Raw genomic sequence first — 19,814 nt, 5'->3', positions numbered from 1 at the left:
TTAATAGAAATTCTCTATTTGAATGACAGCCGACAGTTATAACAGAAACTCTCCATTTGTGCGAATATTTTAATATTAATGTATATAGTAACTTTAAAAGTAATGTTGCCAATATTGTTAAATGAAAAGGTAATAATATCCAGAAGTTAATCTTGGAGGAAGAAACAGTCATCTATGATGCAAAACATCTGGGTTAAGGATGTTAGCATAGCAAGTTTCACTTCTTTCTAGGTTTTTCCAATACAGTACCTAGCTCAGGCATAAATTAAGAGCTTCATTTTAAATTAGCTTATGCAAGTGATTTTGTACATGCTTTATGACTTAGTGTTCTATGATGTCTTCCTTTTGATTCTTTTCCATATGTTCTATTCCATTGTTTAGAGTGATCAAGGCACTTCTTTTCACGTTTTGTTTTAATGTTCATGCTTGTATAATGGCTGTTAATGGGGCCGTTAGTGATGCAAATATGTTATCAGGTTCTATACAGTAGCCAGTGTAACAGCTATTTTTGTTACTTATTTGGTAATTGCTATAATAAGAATTTTGATCCAAGTAATATGTTCTTTGAATAAAATTATTCTAGAACATGAATTGGCCACTAAACTTGAAAAGTAAGTTCTCATTTAAGTCAGTTTGGGTGCCTTGTGAAATGAACACTAGATTTTTAACCAAAAGAATCCTTATATGATAAATACTGGGTTTTTAACCAAAATAATCTTTTCCAGTGCCACCTTTGTAGCTTAGTTTATCATGAAAGCTAATGTCATGACTACTATGGCAAAATTGAATCCCGCTTACATGTGTCCTCTTATTGACCACTGATTTCTAGGAAGAAGATGATCAGCAAAGACTTAGTAAGAGAAAGGAGCAGAAGCAAAAAGATTCAGATGATGAAACGAAAGCTTCATGTTCTCTAGCCCATGAGGAAACCCTTACCCAGCTCTCTAGCGAAGAGGTAAAACAATTGGATAGTTCAAAGCAACTTTGAGCACTCGTGCATTCCTCAGGGTGTTGATTACAAATACAAATGCAAACTTAGTGCCCTTTATTCTGTGTAGCTTATAATTCTTATTAAGCAATGACAAATCTTTGGAGTTGCACTTGAATATATAAATTGTAATAAAGATTGGAAGACAATACTTTACAATCCTGAGAGGTGCTGTTAAAAACTGTAATTTACCTTTTGCATTCTGGATGTTAACTGCTGTTAAATTCTCTTGGGATTTATAACCGCTTTCTAACGCACCTAAATGTTCAGAATTGAGCCAATTATACCTGAACATTCAGCAAGTGTATCGTAGCTACTTTGCTAACCTGTTTGTTGAATTCTGCACTAAACTTAAGCTGGTTAGACAAGTCTGAGATCACCGATTATGAAGTTAGCCAGTTGCTTAGCATGTGTAAAATAGCATGATGTGTGTGTCTGTGTGTATTCAGCTACATCCAACTGCGCAAGCAGAGGGTTTTGGCCACATCTGTTCAGCAACCAAAAATAAGGTTTTTTCAGCTGAGCCAGTAGCTGGGGCTCAGCACCAAGTTTTTGCAGAAGCTGCTTGAGCTGTATTAGTAGACTCATTGTGACAGCCAGTAAAAGTGATGCTGCTGGATGTCATTAGTTAGCAAGCCTTTTGGGTGTTGCAGATACTCATCCACTGGGACAAGCTGAAGTTGTATTTGAAATTTGCCTAACCTTTTTGCTTGTGAAGAAACAAGTCCAATGAGCACACAGGTTGTAACTTGGAAACAATATCAAAATGAGCAATTACTTATCCTTTCCCACTGCATTTTGCTTGTTTATCTGATCATCTGACAGGTTCCATTTCGGTTTTGTAACTCAAAACAGGGGCAAATTAACAAAAACAAACCAAGTTTTGTGCTGTAGAAGCTCATGTAAGCTTCAAGAGACTTGGGAATTCGCAGTGTCAAACCGGTATTTTGCCTGTTTTATTTATCCTTTTTGAAGGGAAAAAAGTATATACTTCTAGAGTCTGCCCTTTATTGTTATCAGTGATTTGTAACAGTTCAGAATGCAGAAAGATGTGTAGCTGAGATCTAGTTCTACCCTTTATCCTACAGTAAGGGTACAACTTTTTCTATTTCAAATACTGTGTTGTATACTAACACTTCCATATCCAGGTATGAAATGAGACCTGTTGATGGTGAACAACAGTTTTGTCTTCTGATGATTTCTTTAATCTCAGTTCCTGGGATACTCTTTAGTCCCTTAATCACAACATTTATTTAATTCTAGGAATTATGCATGATGGAGAATTTTACATTTTGAGTAAGGGTATAGTTTCCAGAGTGGTTTTGTCTTTTCTTATGGATTTATATTTTGTTGCTATTTATGACCTTTTCTAGCTGCACAGAATGTGTTTTAGAAGTGGTAATGTATCATGTTATCAGTCATGTCTCATAACTTGCCATAATTTGACTTCTGAGCTCTCCTCTGTTGAGCAGTTTGCAATACAAACGATTTGTTAACTGTATCACCAAACAGTTGTTGTCTGAAGATGCAGTTTTATATAAGTCTGTATTCTCTTGACTTTTTGTCATGAACTTAAACTTATATGTATACATATTGAAGTAAATATAAATATTATGCCTAAAAATATTTAAAACAAGGCATTTACAACAGTCATAAAACCAGTAATACATAAAACATTGTTATAAGTTATAAACACCTATATGGAAGTACCAGCCGCCTGGTAGTCTCTGCTGGACCTATTACGGAAATTACTATTTTTCTCAAGAGGCTTGTTTTCAGTGTTGCTTTCTTTATATGTCTAATGGCAAAGCAGAAGTGCATAATATATTGGAAAGTATTTTGAAAGCAGTCATAAGCTTTTTAAATAAAGCATTACTGCTCTCTTTTCAGTGCTACAAATAAATAAAAATAGATCAAGAGACTTAATGTGCCTTATACACGTCACGGGACAGTTAGTGTGGCTTTTGGTATTGGCATTCCCAAGGATGCCTTTCTGTTTAAGCCCAGCCTTTTCCCTTTGCATTTTATTTTATGTACAAATAATCTTTTAAAGAAAATATTTCTCTCTCTTACAATATTTTGTCAGACACTCAAAGCAGAAGAAAGAAATAGAAGAATATTCACTTGTCAGTATAGAGTAGATTTTAAGTATATAATTCTCCATTTATTTTTATATTAATGTAAAGTTTTTTGTTTTACGAAAGACTTCTGAATTTACTTGTGGAAGTGGAATATTTGCCTTCTGTTGTGTAGATCATAGTTCTAGAAGTGATACTGCAAGTGTATCTCTTCAGTGGAAGAAGCGCCTTGTTTCAAGTATTGGAAGATGTAAGGTGACTGTGACCTTGCTTGTCTGGCAGGAAGACAGATTCTTACAAAAGCACTCTGTTAACAGAAGACTCTTTTTTGCTTGTTTGCTTTGTTTTGTTTTTTAATTCTAGCTGGTACATTTCAGTTCTCTATCCTTTCCTCTGCCATCTTAAGTTTAGTGATCGGATGTTCTTGCCAAAGCCAATTTAAACTTGCCTTTACCATGTCTGATAATTAGAGTCTAGCATTCCTCTTGTACCATGCTTCTAGAATGGAGCATACAATTTTTTCTTCCTTGTTTTTCAATTCCAGGTGCATGTAAATAGCACCCATGGCTCAGTCCATTCGTTAGATGCAGACTTGCTTCTTTCTTCTGGCGAATCTTTCAATAAATCGGATAATGATATGTTTAAAGATGGACTACGGAGAGCACAGTCAACAGACAGTCTGGGGACATCTGGATCTTTACAGTCCAAAGCTTTAGGATACAACAACAAAGCAAAATCTGCTGGGAACCTGGACGAGTCAGATTTTGGACCACTTGTTGGAGCAGATTCAGTGTCTGAGAACTTTGATACAGCATCCCTTGGGTCTCTGCAAATGCCAAGTGGGTTCATGTTAACCAAAGATCAGGAAAAAGCAATCAAAGCAATGACACCAGAGCAAGAAGAGACTGCTTCACTACTGTCCAGTGTTACACAAGGGGTAGAAAGCGCTTATGTGTCTCCTAGCGGTTACCGTTTGGTTAGCGAAACAGAGTGGAACCTACTGCAGAAGGAGGTGAGTACCCACTGCATGCATCTGCTGTGACCGCTGCCTGCGTGACAGGCTGCCTCTGCGCGTTGTGGGCTGCCTGCTAGGTGAAAGCTCTTCCTAATGTGCTTTACATGGAGTCAGGTGCGGAAGGAAATATGTAGCATCATATATAGCTATTCACTTTTCTCTCTTGGAATACTTCTGTAGGTGAAGCGCATCTGATGTAAACTGTATTGGCTGACTCTGTTCGTGGGAAAGTCAGCTTTACTAAATACAGGATATTTTTGCACTTGGGGAGGGTCTGGCAGGGGTAGCTGCTGATCTCGCAAATATGTGAGGGGGTGAAAAAAGATGGGAGAACTCAAAGAAAAGGAGAAAATGGGAAGCCAAGGAAAGGACGTTATAGTGCATCTGGGGGTGACTAGGAAAGTGCAAAGATTAACAAAAGGAGCAAGGCTAACAGGGCTGTTCTGTACACCAAGACGTTTTACTGAGGGTTGTGGATGGAGTGCAATTTAGAAATAAGCAGCCAAGATATGTGTAACACACAGCGCTACCACAAAGGAAGCTTCAGAAAATTGTTGGGGACTTGCATCATCAGAAACCAATTTCTGAGAGCAACAAGCAGCAGATTAGACTTCACACTGTGCCAGTTTTGGTATGGGTGACCAAGGAAATTGTTGCTTCTGGGTGGTTCTGCCTGCCAGTTTTTCAGCAGTTTTATATGATGCCAGTTCAAAGCTTGCATTTGGTTTATTGCTGAAAAGAGGAGTATTGTGGGGCTCCTGTGGTTATTCTTTCAGAATAAGAGAGGCCAAGGAGCAACATGTTAGGGGGAAGGGGGGGATAACAATCCATAACGGGTGAAAAGGAAGATGAGATGGGGGTAAAAAAAAAAAAAAAAAGGAATATAAGAATGCAGTGAAAGAGGCCAGGCAAAGGCCAGATGAGATGAAGAACTGGTGATATTTTATTTCCTCAACTTGTTGGAATTCAACTTATCTGCAAATCATTACTTAGGAGGTCTCTCCAAACCTATTGTAAAGTTTTTTTGTGTTGCTACTAATTTGTAGTATCTGGAGAAACTACGGCATCGTGATCTCAGAGCTGAGTTAAATCTTTTACTCTTGAGTATTTCCTTGCCCTGTTGACATCTGGATGACATTTTACTCCAACCCTTTCTTAGAATTCAGAAAAGAAATGCACTGCTTCCCACATGTTTCTGGAGGCAGGAGTACAGGCAGGGTATGTGAATGCCACTCTGTGTGGGTGGGACATGGAGCAGCAAATACAAATACGATTTCAGCTCAAACCTGACTTGCAGCTGGAGCTTTGATAAAACTTCCATTTGTCCCCTTGGCCAAAACCATTACAATTTCAAAATCGCAGCTGGTTTATTCTTTGTTTCCCTGCTGCACACCCCAACACTACCACCCCACCCCCCCGCTTTGGTTTGGTTTCATGGGGGGTTTTTTTTTTGTTTGTTTGTTTGTTTGTTTGTTTGTTTGTTTAAATCTGCCTGTCTTCTACTTTATTCTTTCCCAATTGTTCTTTTAGCTGATTATTCAGTCTCTGATACTAAGCAATACTGGAGGAGGGTATTAAATAGTAAATAAAGCTTGATGACTGTCGTAGAACAAAATTAGTGCCATTGAAAAATATTCAAAGCTCAGTTACAGGAGGAAAAAGATTTAAGGAAGTCCTGACCTGATGAACTGACTTGCTTTTTAATTGGTTTGTGTTGATCTAAAAAAAACCACACAAAAAACCCACACACACAACCTCACCCACCCAAAACAAAAAACCCACACCCTGTAATATTGTGTTTATAATTTGATTTGTAATACAAAATAATTGCATGAAAAAATGCTATGGTCTGTTGAAAACTTTTCTCTGAGCTGTCTGTTTCTATACAGCTAATTAAGTAATATACTTCAAAAGGACACGCTGAATGACTTGATGAACTCTTGCATGTCATGGCTTATTGCTTTTGTGCTAAAAGTGGGACTTGTGCCAGGAAAAGCTGATATCCTGCAGCTGATTTACAGTATCCTTTACTTTTAGAGCAACTTAATCTCGCCATTACGTGATTCTGCCACTGTCTTTTATTCATAATATTTTGTGATCACGTAACATACCTGAGAGTATGTAGCACTCCTGCATTCCTTGAAGAATTTTATGGCCTTTATGGCAGGTGATAACTCTGTGTTCTCCAGGTGCAGAATGCAGGGAACAAGCTGGGTAGACGCTGTGATATGTGCTCGAATTATGAGAAGCAGTTGCAAGGTATCCAGATTCAGGAGGCTGAGACAAGAGACCAGGTGGGATTTCTCTTCAAGCTTTAGCAAGACTTTTGCAGTTGTTCTAAGGTTGCAACGGTGAACCATCTGCTGTTTTATTCATTGGTTTTAATTGAATAATGTCAGCATACTTAAAATCTGGATAACTTCTGACATTTTATTGACATAACCTGATTTGTTACTGTTATGTGGTCGTGAGCACCACGGGTACCTATTTCTTAAGGATTCACCTTGGAGAACCGCTTTATCCGGTGCTGTAAGACCATGCAGTAAAGGCACTATTCTATAAAAAGTGTTGTGCTCATGCTGAAGTCAGTATCTTTCATAATTTATATTCTAAAATGCTTTTGATGCATTAAATTCTATTATCTTCGATACTGCAAGAATTGTTAACAGCAAAGGAAAAATTAGAGGACCTCTTCCTAGCAGCATAAAATGACTGTAAAGTATTGGAGGATGTTTGTTTCCTGCCATATACTGAAGAACAATTTTCAGATGGGTACAGAAGGCATATGAGTCGCATTCTGCTTTGAAATAAGTGGTTGAAGTCATTACATGGCGATGGTCCAGTGCAGTTTGATGTCCCATGTTTCCGTATAGGTGTAATCTGTGATGCAGGGTGTTTCAGAACAACGACAAAGGAACTTCTGGGTTGCACAGGGTTTTGAGGGATTTTGTTTTGTGGTTTGGGGGTGTGATGGGGTGGGTTATATTTGTGTTCAGGAAATAAATACTCCCCTAAAGAATGGAAAATTAAATTATTTTGTTGTAACAACACAGGTGAAAAAGCTGCAGGTGATGCTGAGGCAGGCTAATGACCAGCTGGAAAAGACAATGAAAGATAAACAGGAATTGGAGGATTACATGAAACAAAGTGCTGAGGACTCCTCTAATCAGGTACAAGCATTTTGTAATCAAGATGGTAGGAATTGTGACATGTTATTCAAAAGTATGTAATAAGAACTCTTGTCTTCTGTTAGATATGGATGGACTACCTGCTGTAGAGGCAACAAAAATGAGAATTTCTAGGGTTAGTTATGCTCCATCTGAGTCTGCCACAGTTTCTAATGTCTCTATTATCATGTTATCCAATTTTGGCCCTAAAGTTTAATTTCTAATCTTGAAATCCGTTACAGAGGTGATATTCGGAATTTGAGTAGTGTTTGAGTTTTGAAGTGACCTGTGTATGAAATCACCCAAACATGCAAAAGTAGCCCTGTGCTCTTGGTCACTGTCCTTGTCAGTAGAAGAGTGGTACTATTCATACCACTCGCTCTCATCAATACTTGACACCCACTTAATGGGCTTGCGGTGAAGAGTTAATGAGCATCTGAGCAGGCAGTAACAGTAGTTGGTCCAAAATATGCACTAGACTTCTTTAAAACAATAGGCTGCTGTAAAGTTTTTTTTCAGTCTGAGATGTGTAAATAACTCTCCCGGAACAACGGAGCCAAATAGGATGTGTGGTAGTCATAGCTTTAAAAAAAAAAAAAGTCATCACCTTTGGCCTGTTAAAGATTACAATATGAAGTAAATGCTGTGTACAAGACATTGAATTTACTTCACTTGAGCTGGAAGACTTTGTCTCAGTATTTTTTTCTTACTAAAGAAACAGTAGTCATTAGACAAAGTCTGTTGTAGATGACAGGAATATGTTTATACATTCTTTCTTTTGGCTGTACCAGGGTGCTCTTAAGTAATGCTTAATCTAACTGTTAAGCATGTGGTGTTGTAGAATAACTTAATTGTAAAGTTTTTGAAGATCCATGCTTTCGGAGAAAGGTACAAAAAATTACTTTACCTGAAAGAAAATGCTGAAAACTTAGGTAGTAGCTCTGCAGTTTCCTTTCAGTGTCTCTGAAGTGGCTTACATTCAAGTTTGATTAGAATTAACTGTTATTCATTGTTTAGAGTTTGGTAAATAGAATGTAAGTATATTATTGGTATAGAAGCACGGCATCTCTCCTTACTGACTTGAGCTGCATTACTGCTTTACTGAGTAAGGAATTAACAAAGTAAACTTTAGTGGATTAATTTGAAATTTCAAAATATATGTTAGTAATAGTAACAGGCAAGACAACTTCAGTGGTTATTTCTTCTTCAAAACCTGTTTCATGCTTTATATCTTTGTGTGGGTTTGCTTTTTTTAAGATCTCTTTGCTTATGGCTAAATGTCAAAAGTCGGAGAACTTCCTCAGTGAACTGCAGCAGGCATTTTCGCAAGCAAAGAGAAGTGTCCAGGAGCAAATGGTAAGACAGCTTAAGCCCAGAGATCACTTGTACAGCACTGTTTGTCTAACCTTTGGAGCTCAATGTGTTTGTCAAAGGCTTTGTCTTGCTGCCTCACTGAGCTTGGCTAGAGAGAGCTGTGCATCTTAACATGCAACTCACCAAATGAGCTCTGACAGCAAGTGCTGGACCTGTAACAGTTTGTAGGGTCAGCCTGTCATACTTTCCGTGTGTATGCATATTGATTAATATGGAGATCACTAGTCAACTTTTTTCCCCGCTTATTCATTATGTACATTCCATGCCCATTTAGTATCTTATTTTACCTCAGATCTGAAGACAGAATAGATTTTCTCAAGACAAATTTTTAGGATTCATCACAAGTACCATCACTAGTGAGTACTTTCTTGAGTTTGAGATGAATGCTCAATGTTTTTACAGGTCAGACTTAAAATATCAGCCCTAACACCCAGGAAGAGATATGTATGAGAACTTTTTTTTTTTTAAACTATTTTGAGCATCTTGTAGGATTTAAGCCAGAGAACAGGAATAGGACCTCATTTTCTAGGGCAGAACAAAGTCTAACTTCCTTAGAGCAATTCATTCCCTTCTACATTAGAGTCAAGTTTCTTCTTTTTTCCTCCCTTGCACAGCATTGTGGGGACTAAGAGCATTCATTCTCGTGAATCCCAGTATTACATTTCTAGGGTCTGGGGTTGTCTGTAGGACATCAGGACGTTGCTTGCAGAAATGTTCCGTTTGATGTTCTGCGTGAGAGCACGCCTAATGGAGACGCAGGAGATTCAGAAAATGTATTGATCTGAATATCCTTTTCATGCTGCCCACCTATAATACAAAGGGCAGCCTCTGTCAGAGTTCAAGTCCTTGTTTCCCTATACCAGAGCAATCATTCCTCTCAGAAAAGTTCGCTGGATTTTTTTCTTTTGTAATGCAAGCAAAACTATGCTTTCTTAATACTTTTTCTTCACAAGGGATCAGCTGTTTTGATGTTTTCCTGAAAAGACAGTGGGAGGCAGATGCCTACCATTGAAAGTTTCAGGATGAATGTTTAAGGTTTTTGAATAACCTGATCTTACAGCTGAGTTGTTAGGTGATTTTAATAAACATCACTGCCAGTTCTCGAAACCACATGTGACTTCCCCCCCCCCCCCCCCCCCCATCAGCACAGCTAGCTAATGGATAAATTTCTTCTGTATGAAGAAAACTGGGAGACTTAACAATGCTGTATTCATCACTTGCGTCCTCCTATCTGCCTGTACAGTTAAGATTGATCTTGCCTTTATTTCCAGTGCATAGGCCAGGCAAGAGAGAACTGATCGTGTTGATCCACACAAACATTTTGTTTCCCTTCTTTACAAAGAATATCAATTCTCAGACCTTTGAAAGCAATGATAGTAAATGGGGCATGAAGAGATCTGAGCATGACCCTGAGTGAGCGTTTATGCTTTTCTTTACATTGGAGGCTGTCCTGACACAGTCAAGGGAGCAGGTTTCAGAAGAGTTGGTGAGACTGCAAAAAGATAATGAAAGTCTTCAAGGAAAACACAGCTTGCATGTGTCTTTACAGCAAGCTGAAGACTTCATTCTACCAGAAGCAGCAGAGGTAAAACACTTTTAAATCATTAACACAAATAATGCATGTGACTAGATCTCGCTGGAAGAATCTTCTTTATCAGAAAGCTGACTCAAATAGCACAATGCACAATAATCTGGATTTTAACCCTGTAAGTCTGTGGTGTACAAAATCAGCAGTCTGATCCCACTGTGCCATAAGCATGCTTCAGGATATGGATAGATAATAACAAAATGAGTTAACTATGGCCTGGCAACTGCTCTGTTGTCAGTAGAGTGTGGGCTTATCCCAGTTCAGCTAGTTTAAGCTGTATTTTGCAACTGGGCACACAAATGTTCAGTCACCATGGCTCCAATGTAGGTATCGATTCAATAAATCAAGCTTAGTCAGTCACTTTAATTTCTCTCCAGGCGTTAAGACCAGTATAATCCTGAGCCTTGTCATCCTTTTCATGGCCACTCCCTTACTCTCAAGCATGTCAAGCTTAAAAGATTGTGGGGGGTGAAGGGCAGGGGGAGAGGGTCATAAGCCTGTGGAGACGTGAATCTTTACACGTTTCCTATGGCCAAGCAAACTGCGATTTTGTTTTAATACCTTGCTGGATGCAGGACCTGGTATGGTGGGACAAACTTTGGGGTAGCATAACTTTGTCTTTGGCTTGTATGCTGATAAATACAGTACTGTGTGTATCTGAAGATCATAATACAAATCTTTTTGCTGATCATTGATTCAGGAGCTCCGTGAGCTGATTTTAAAATATCGTGAAGACATAATTAGTGTGCGGACAGCAGCAGATCACCTTGAGGAGAAACTTAAGGCCGAGATTTTATTCTTAAAAGAACAGATTCAAGCTGAACAATATTTGAAAGAAAATATAGAAGAAACTCTACAGCTGGAAATAGAGAATTGCAAAGAGGAAATAGGTGAGCAGGGGTAAAACAGTCTCAAAATAGGAATATTAGAAATTAGTAAAATAAGTGAAGACTGAATTTTGTGATAAGTAGACTTATCTGAATTTTAAATACTGTCCATTTTTGATAGCAGATACACCAAAGCTGTGCAGCTGAAAACAAAAGCACAATTATTTGTTTACCTTTGAGGTACCTTTAATGTAGCACGTGCTTAATTCTCCTTTAAATATTAACAGAAGTAAACAGGGTATGTCCAGTTTCCTGTGTTTTTCTTGCGTTTAAGCTTTAATATTCTTGTTTTTCAGCTTCCATTTCCAGTTTAAAAGCTGAACTGGAAAGAATAAAAGTGGAAAAGGAACAGGTAAGGAGCCCTTTCACTGTGGGATTTTTTGTTTTGTTCTTTTTTAAACAAAGATAATTGGATTATTGTTTTTCTGCTAGTTCTATCAGTGACACTGTGTTGCTGTCTTTGACATCAACCTCTTCATATCAGAGAAGATGAACTACTTTTCCTATCTGCCTTTGAGGTGTCAGTAACACTTTAGATATATTCTTGTATGATGTTTAGTATGCCCAGTATTGGGAGGGAAAGAGAGCTGAACTAAGGAGAGAATTCTGAAACATGTAACATTATTGTTCCTTCATCTCAACGTGCTTGTGGGATGCTGGAGGGCTGGGTTATTTGTGTAGATAACCTTTCCTTTCTGTAAGAACGAACTCCAGCCTATGCATTTGCACAAATTTTCTTGCTGAAGGCACCGACACTAAACTGGATACTCTCCGTCTATTGCAACTCTTGATATCAAGAATGTAGATGCACCTGTGTTGTAACTGCACCTGTGTGGCTTCTGTGACCATTTCAGAGGGAACACAGAAGGTCATGCCCGGAACTTTGAAGGACAGAATAGCTGTATTGACGCCAGTGTAGGACTGGGACATGTTCATAGTTCTGTTCCTTAAAAGGTGTTTTGTCTGTTTATTAAGCTGTAACCTAAATATTGGATTAACTAATTCCTAACTAATATTAGGCTACCTGATAATAACCTAAATGTCAGGTTTGGCCATTTCTCTCCAGCTCCGAAATGAAATAAATGGAGAGAAAGAGATGTTATTTAGGTGTTTTCTGTGTCCCTAGGAGAGATTATTATAGAGGAGGTGTATTTCTGAATCCTGGGAAAGACACTTAGGCTATGCTGGCCGTATGGAGGGACTGTGAGAAGTTGAAATGCTAGGAATTTTAGTTAATATTTCTTTTATTATTATAATATAGTTGGAAAGTTCTTCTCAGGAAAACCTGCAGCAGCTGGAGAGTCTGCAGGAAACAAAAAACACTCTAGAAGAACAGTTGAAGAAGGAGACAGCAGCAAAGGTAGCTATGATGTCTGGGTATGAAGTATATATGCATCTTCTATGATGATCAAACTGTCAGAAGATGTATCACTACACGAGAATGAAAAAGAAAGCTTTTGAATGGTGATAAGATTCTGGCAGTGAAATAGTGTCTGTTGGATGCTGTTTAAATCCTCATCCCAATCACTTTGCACTTGGATTTGTAAGGCAGTGGATTTGAATTGCTGCTGACTTGAGTATCTCTTTTGGGTTGTCTTCCAAAGTTAGGCTTCAATAACATTTCTGCATATAGAAAGCTTCCTGACTAACCAAACCTTGGTTTGAATGCTTTGATACTTCTGAATAAATGTTGTTTTGTTGTTACTGTAAGAAGGAGCCCTACTTTGGCAGTCAGATTAATTAATTGTGATCTGATTTCTCTCTTCCCCCCCCCCCCCCCCCCAAAGACTTTTTTGACTAAAACTCAAGACAGCAAGATAGTTATCTTTTCACCAGCAGATTACTGCCCTTCATCTATGCTCATGTTCCATTAAAACTCAGAAATCTGCTTTTTTATTTTGAGATCCTTGGACATAGCGCTGTTAAAAGACATGGGGCCTTTTCATGCTTTAACCAATCTAATGAGGATCTTTGTCTGATGGGTCTTACCCGCTGATTTTGCAATTAGGAAAATCGAGGTGTAGGAAGAGCGATTGGTTTAATTTCCTGCCAGGACTCTGAGAATAATCATGCTGCTTTGCTCTAGTATTGTGCTTTAACCAGTTTATATAAGCTTCTCCTTTTTTATTCAGTTTAAGCATAGCATAAAGAATCTCTTTCTCTTCAGGCAAACCTTGAACAGCTGGTATTTGAAGAGAAGAATAAAGCTCAGCGGTTGCAGACTGAATTAGATGTCAGTGAGCAAGTGCAGAGAGATTTTGTAAAGCTTTCTCAGACGCTTCAGGTAAGGGAAGTGCAATCAGTTTGTAAGGTGCTACTTTTGTTTCTTTACTTCTCCAGAGCTGTGTAAAATAAGAAGTAGCAGTTGTAAATTTTCTTATGTTGGTATTTAGGAACTATTTTAAAAGTTCTTAGTATAATAAACTGATCAAGTATTCCTAGTATAATATTAGTATTAAAGCCTATTGGGGATTTTATTCTGATTACTTGATTCCAACCGATTCTCAGCAGCAAAGATAGACAACTATTGTACTAAAAGGAACTGTAGAGAGCCGTAAATGATGGCACCTTTAGACCCTAGCATTTCACTGTCCATCGCCTGATGTTTTTCCAGTACTTTTCATAGCAAATCATTAGGGTGCAAATATTTGAGGACAAAGTAAGGAACTTGTACTGTTTGAAGAACCATTTCATATATTCATATCATGTTATATTTACTGCTTTCTATTTATACTATCTAAGAGTCTTATCCTTGCTATTGTCACTGTTGCTATCCTTGTGTTTCCTCCAAAGAGTAGAACCTGTGGTTGGCGATGAGATACCGAGAGGTGGCTGAAGGAGGGAGTTTTGGCAGGGGTGTTCATCAAGGCTAATTCTAGTTTGTCAGGCTGATCTCTCTGTCTTTCTGTTAACTGTAGAGAGCATGAAGGGACCTGCAGTTTTTGTGTTTGCAGGGTGGCTGGCTGTCTAGATTGGGCTAGATTGGTCTCACCTTCAGTGTCCGTGTTTTTAGAATTTGTACCCCCCCTCACATTCCAGCTTACTAGAAATCTTGCTCACAAAGGAGGTACTGAATTTCAGCACTGTCTCCTTTGAGTTCTTAGCCAGTCTGCTTGGTGAAATTCAGCAGAATTAAAAATACAAATTTTTTGAGTCAAGTGTTGAGGTTTATTTGGAAAACTAAACCAGGAGTATAGGAGACTTGCCTAGACAGAGTTTAGCTGGATGGACAATAGTGAACTGTCCTCTTTTGTTCTGGCTGTTTCTGGAGGAGTAGGTAGGACAAAGGAGACTATTGAATTGTCCTGGCTAGTGAAGTTGCTTCTTGCTTGTCATCATCCTCTTTTTTTTTTTTTTTTTTTAAAAGTACTGCATGCACTGGTTTATGCAGATCTTAGAGCAAAAACATACACCCCACTTGGAAGATGTGTGGCACACTCTTCCAAAACTTGCAGGTAGGCCTTCAGTACTGAGCTTGGTAAGAGTGTTGTAGCTCTGTATTTTGTGTTTTCTTTCTGCCCCTAAGCGGTTCTTACACGTTAGTTTCTCAGCAGTTAGTGCTTTCAGTTTAAACAGCGGTTTGTGCCATCTCCACTGTGCATAGTACAAGATCTGCTGCGTAACACGAGAAGATTACCATCGAATGAGGATTTTGGTTTCTTGACAGTCAGACAGGGTTATGTCCTTCCCTGACCTTGTCAGTGGAGAGCCTGGGCGAGTATGACTCACCCACTGTTGCGTGAGGTGTCCACTGGCCAAGCTAGGTATCGGCAATGGAGAGGAAGGGCTAAAAATCAATTAACCACTAGTTGGGAATTTACAACTGAAAGCCCAGATCCTAATACAAAGAACGTGAAAGTCTGAATGTAAAAAAAAAATAAATAAATAAAATAAATAAAATAAAGGTGATCTCTTCGCGTTCATTTCAACACAGTTCTGCCGGGCACTTTTTCAGTATATAAGAAATAGCTTAAGATAGATTATCAGAAAAGCGCGTAACAGGAGTGAGCTTGGAAAAGGGACATTTCCTCCAAGAGCATTTTAGCTTTGATCTTGGGAGGCTTGAAGGCATATGTTAGGCAGGTCTCTACTTCCTTACAGTCTTTCTGTGAAAGTTTACATTGCTCTGCTCATCTCTTCCAGTTTGCCTGGCCAGTATGATGTCAGTGACTGTTAGGCAAAACATAGAGTGACGATGAAGGCTTGCTTGAACCCTGCAGAAAGTGGCTTTTTATTTTAAAAACACAACTGCCTTATGTCTTCCTTCCCCCGCCATTCTTGGTTCTAAATTAAGCTTGTGCCCCTTCACACCTTGCCTTTTTCAGCCAATGATAATTTGGTATCTCTTCTGCTTGCACAGGTACTAGGGGTTGCTAACGTGGCCTGTTGGCTCAGTTCTGGTTGTGGGTCTATGGTCTTGCACCAGCACGTTTTACTAGCTCAACTGCGTCTGTTGGTTTTCTGTAGGTGCAGCTGGAGCGGATCCGGCAGGCAGATTCCCTGGAGAGAATCCGTGCAATCCTGAATGACACAAAACTGACGGACATTAATCAGCTTCCTGAAACATGACACCCTGATGAGCGGGCTCCAAGGCTGCATTTGGGGTTTTTAACTCATCTTTATAGCAACATTAATTATTATTTAATTCTAACCGAAAGAGCAGAAGACAACAGAGGGGAGCAATGACTAAGTTTTGTTTCTAGAGGGGAAAAAGGTTTCGTATTGGGCAGGAAGAGAGCACAAGGGTGACTTGCAGTGTAGGAAGGAGAACTTTCTAATGGAAACACTAATGAGTGCGGTGTTTCATGTTCCACTGAGTGGGATCAGTCCTTACATTCTGAAAAACTTCCCCTCTTTCAGCCGACTTCGTAACCTAATATAGAGTTTTGGAACATTTACCCCCTGTCCTTCCCTCTTTCCTTTCCCCCCACTACTGTGATCAAAGTAGCTGCTGGAAACCATATTGTCCCTCCAAAACATTGAAGAGCAAAGTGGTTGAAGTTTTTCTGTTTGAATAGTCAGTAACAGTATTCAGCTAGCAGAGAGAATGAGGTGTAGAGTATGCTGTATGAAAATATTTTATATTAAAATATGACTTTATTAGCAGGACACTGGATATTGATCTTATTTCATAACTCAGTACTTTTTTTTTTTTTTTTTAACACCATTGACTTTGTGTTGAAGAATCTGAATGCTGCTGAAATGTGGTGGACATGAGTGAGCTGTGTGTTTCCTGAACAGATAAATGCTAATCCAAAAAAAAATGAAAAACGTACTGAGAATTTAGCTCCTTGAAATTTTTCCGTTGAATTCTGATACTTAAGGAAAAGCACAAAGAAATGCACTGTTTTGTAATCTCTTTTCACAAATGTAATTTAGAATATGGAACTACAACTGGTTCTTTCTCATCTCTAAAGCTGAGCAGTACCTGTAATCCCTTCTCTGTAAAAAAAAAAACAAAACCAAACAACCCAACAACAAAAAAAACCCAACCAAACCAACCAAACAAAAAAACCTAGTATAAATTCTATGCGTTGTCTGAGCATTGGCATGGGGTTTATGCAGGTCTGCTTTGCTCCGGTGGATGGCACCAGAGGTAAAGTTACTAGCTTTCACTGGAAAGTGTCAAGGTAAGGTGCTGAATGAAGCAGTCAGCTTGACCCACCTCTTCTGGGTCAGCGTACTAGTATGGAAAACAGTGATTGCACTCTCGATCACAGAGCACAAATGCGCTGGAGCTGCATTATTCTGCTGGTTCAAGTTTGAAAGGTACAGTGCATCTCTTACTTTAAAGTATGGTATCATGGTATTGCTCAGAGTTGACTCCTACGCTGTCCCATATTTCTGTAACTGTGCATTTAAGTTACACTATGTAACGTGTCAGCAGAGGCAAGAAATTCTTGTCATCAATCAGGTGCTAGGTTTGAGTTTCTTGTTCTATAAATGTATGGCGGTAACATGACCATTCCTCCTCCTTTTTCTCCTTTTGTTGGAGTTTCACGCACACAGGTGGATAGCAACGGTTTCATGTGCGGTTGCAGGGGTTGCTAATATTGGTGGTGCAAATTGAGTTCTTGAACTGGCCCCTACTTACAACTCAATTAAAAGAAAGGAGGCTGAAGGAGCAGATCATTACTGTCCAAAATTTATAACTTAGACTTTCCTCCATTGCTTATTGGTTTTTCTTTACGTACTTGACCATAGATCTGAAGGTGATGAAGAAAACCAGAAGTGACAGAAAATGCTCCAAACTGTAATGCACATGAGTACATTTTAAGTGCTTAAATCCTATTTTTAGCAGTCTATATCCTGCTACTAACATAAAGTTAGAACCGGTGGTTTTGAAGAGGAATGCCTTAAAAACAGCCAAAAAGAAGCATACAAGCTCAATTCCTTGTCACTCATTGCAAGAATTCACCCTAGCAATTAATTCCTTTCATAATCCTGACACCCAAAAGCCATTTTTCCTACCTTAGTAATGACTAGACTAATAGATGGCAGAGTTTTCATCTTTCAGATGACACTTAATTTCACTTAAAAGTGAAATTGCAGTGTGGCTTAGGTTCTTTATTAATTGGCTATTACCAGATTTGGGGGTTTTTAACCTTTTTTACTATTTGCTGAACTGTGAGGTGACAGCAGCTGCCTCCTGATGCATAAATCCAATACCAGATGTTTTGCATCCAGTTTTCCAATGGTTAGGGTCCTATTCTGTTGAATAAACTTTTTGGAGAAAAAAAAAATAGGCCTTTAATAGGAGCTGCAGAATGAAAAGCTTTTTCCTATGTTCCCTTCCTTCCCAAAAAGTAACTCTTAGCTGGTTACTGATACGTAACCTGTGCAGCAGTGTTTAAGGAAGCCTGTTGTTGTATGGCAAAACTACAACAAATCCTGTACATCTCTTCAGCAAGCTGAACACGTGGGGAAATGCACCTAAGGACCTATGCAGAAAAAGAATTTTTGGTTGAGTTTCTGGACTGTCCTCCTAGCGCGAGAGAGCGAGGAAAGCAGCTGTTAACGGCCTTTCAGCATCCCTTTCTGGTCCCTGTGTCAGTGCCCGTTCTCAGCAGCCCTACCTTCCCGTCTCCTCTAAACAACCGCGGCTGTAGCTGACCATTTTCGATTGTTTCAAATAGTACAGGGCTGGTGTGGCTTTTCCTTAGTGTATTTTTACAAGTTGTTGACACGGCTTTGTATAGGTGTGGTGTTGTCAGATTGCAGATGATGGCTGCAGGGTGCCTTTCTGCAGTCCGTAAGGGAAGGCAGGTGAGTGGGCAATCGGTTTGTGATCGTTCATAGACAGGGTAGCAAATGTAACAGTTGCAGAATGGAGTTTTGCATGTGTGTGTGTGTGTTCGTATGCATGCTTGTGTATTTTTCTCAGTGGACAGCGATGGCATGTTGGGTCTAGTTAGAGGAGGCTGGAGGCATACGCGGTAGGGCATGAGCGGGACCGAGATGAGAACTCACCTGAAAGGGCTGGTGCTGACTACTGTCTTCCTTGCTTTTAAACCAGGCACCGCGCGAGTCGGTGAAGGAACTTCCTTTTGGTTTGGAGAGGAAGGGCGTACGATTACTGTATGGTTGTTTTCCTTTTTGCCACCTTATTCCATCATGCACCCCAACACCTTTACGCCTGTTGATAAGTACTAGCTGTGACCATTTCAGAGTTAAAACATGAGTGACCTTTTTCTACCAACCAGTGCAAATTTCTTTTTTAAATTAGACACCTGACTGTTCACAGAAGTGGTGGGAGATGTGCTCGCTACAAACAGCTGTCCTGCTAACCCAGAGCGGCTGTCCCTCCTGGGGAGGGAAAGCACAGCTTCAGAAGTAGTTAACTCAAGCTTCTGCTGAACTCAAACTTAAGAAACTTAAAGGGCCCTTTAAAAACAAAACAAAACAGCGTGTGCCAAATTTGCAGAGCAAATTTAAAAGACTGTAAATTGAGTGTAGTAAAAGCTCTTGTTAGAGATATTCACTGGATGGATTATGGTGGTACCGCTCATAAAACATACGCTCTTCCCTCCAGTTCTTGGTGTGCTGGAGCTTGATTTGTGTCAGGTGGTAGGTTCTCCTTGCTTAGTAAGCTTCTTAACAGGCACTCCTTCTAACCGGACAGGTCAGCTAGGATACAGAGGGTGAGTGGATTAGAAAACGGGATTCTGTTCATGTAGGCTGTAAAAGGGACGAGATCAAGTTTTGTATGCATTCCTATACTTGTATAGTCTTAATCTGTACAAAAAGAAGTGTTCTTGCAGCATGTCTGGTAACCTTGTTACCTAACAGGTAATAACAGCCCTCCTTCCCTTACAGCTTTACTTTGGCACCTCTTACTGTGCCACTTTTGTAGCAGTGCAGTACTACTTTTCAAAACTGAGCTTGACCAGGTCACCTTTTCTAAGGGGTGGGGGGAGGGGACAAGTGTTATTTATTGTCTGCTGAAGTTTGTCTACAGCAGATAAATAATTGGCCTTTTAATGTCAAGACGGACTCCAGAGCCATCTTTTGATAAAGGCAAACAGTGTTTGGAAGTTAATACTGCATTCCAGTGAACCAAGCCATTGGTGTCCCGTGCAATTGTGGATGTAGAATTCTGCTGTCTACAGGATTCAAGTGTAACCATTTGTTAACTGTACTGAAGGTGTGTCCTTTATGAAGAAAGTGTTTCAAATTAAAAAAGAGAAAAAGCTGCTGAAGTGTGTGCGCTTCTCTGG

The 19,814-nt window shown here is 39.3% G+C and overlaps 1 protein-coding gene across 6 annotated transcripts in view; it reads left to right on the top strand.

The window, feature by feature from the left end:
• RABEP1 (rabaptin, RAB GTPase binding effector protein 1) overlaps positions 1 to 19,792 on the top strand; it is a 53,789-nt gene extending 33,997 nt beyond the window's left edge. For 5 of the 6 annotated variants that reach the window (XM_076354737.1, XM_076354741.1, XM_076354740.1 and 2 more), the window contains exons 8-18: positions 830 to 955; positions 3,611 to 4,078; positions 6,271 to 6,375; positions 7,135 to 7,251; positions 8,506 to 8,604; positions 10,067 to 10,207; positions 10,911 to 11,100; positions 11,394 to 11,449; positions 12,359 to 12,457; positions 13,265 to 13,381; positions 15,565 to 19,792. In XM_076354737.1, the coding sequence (XP_076210852.1) occupies positions 830 to 955; positions 3,611 to 4,078; positions 6,271 to 6,375; positions 7,135 to 7,251; positions 8,506 to 8,604; positions 10,067 to 10,207; positions 10,911 to 11,100; positions 11,394 to 11,449; positions 12,359 to 12,457; positions 13,265 to 13,381; positions 15,565 to 15,666 (1,620 nt within the window). In that variant the 3' untranslated portion in view covers positions 15,667 to 19,792. The remainder of the gene's footprint in view (positions 1 to 829; positions 956 to 3,610; positions 4,079 to 6,270; positions 6,376 to 7,134; positions 7,252 to 8,505; positions 8,605 to 10,066; positions 10,208 to 10,910; positions 11,101 to 11,393; positions 11,450 to 12,358; positions 12,458 to 13,264; positions 13,382 to 15,564) is intronic. The other variant, XM_076354738.1, reaches the window with a different exon arrangement.
• Positions 19,793 to 19,814: the final 22 nt, after the last annotated feature.

The sequence above is a fragment of the Aptenodytes patagonicus genome, chromosome 17 (genome assembly GCF_965638725.1).
Source record: "Aptenodytes patagonicus chromosome 17, bAptPat1.pri.cur, whole genome shotgun sequence".
In the NCBI taxonomy this organism is placed as follows: Eukaryota; Metazoa; Chordata; class Aves; order Sphenisciformes; family Spheniscidae; genus Aptenodytes; species Aptenodytes patagonicus.
Note: the sequence above shows the minus strand (reverse complement) of the source record. Positions and strands in the feature narration are given on the sequence as shown.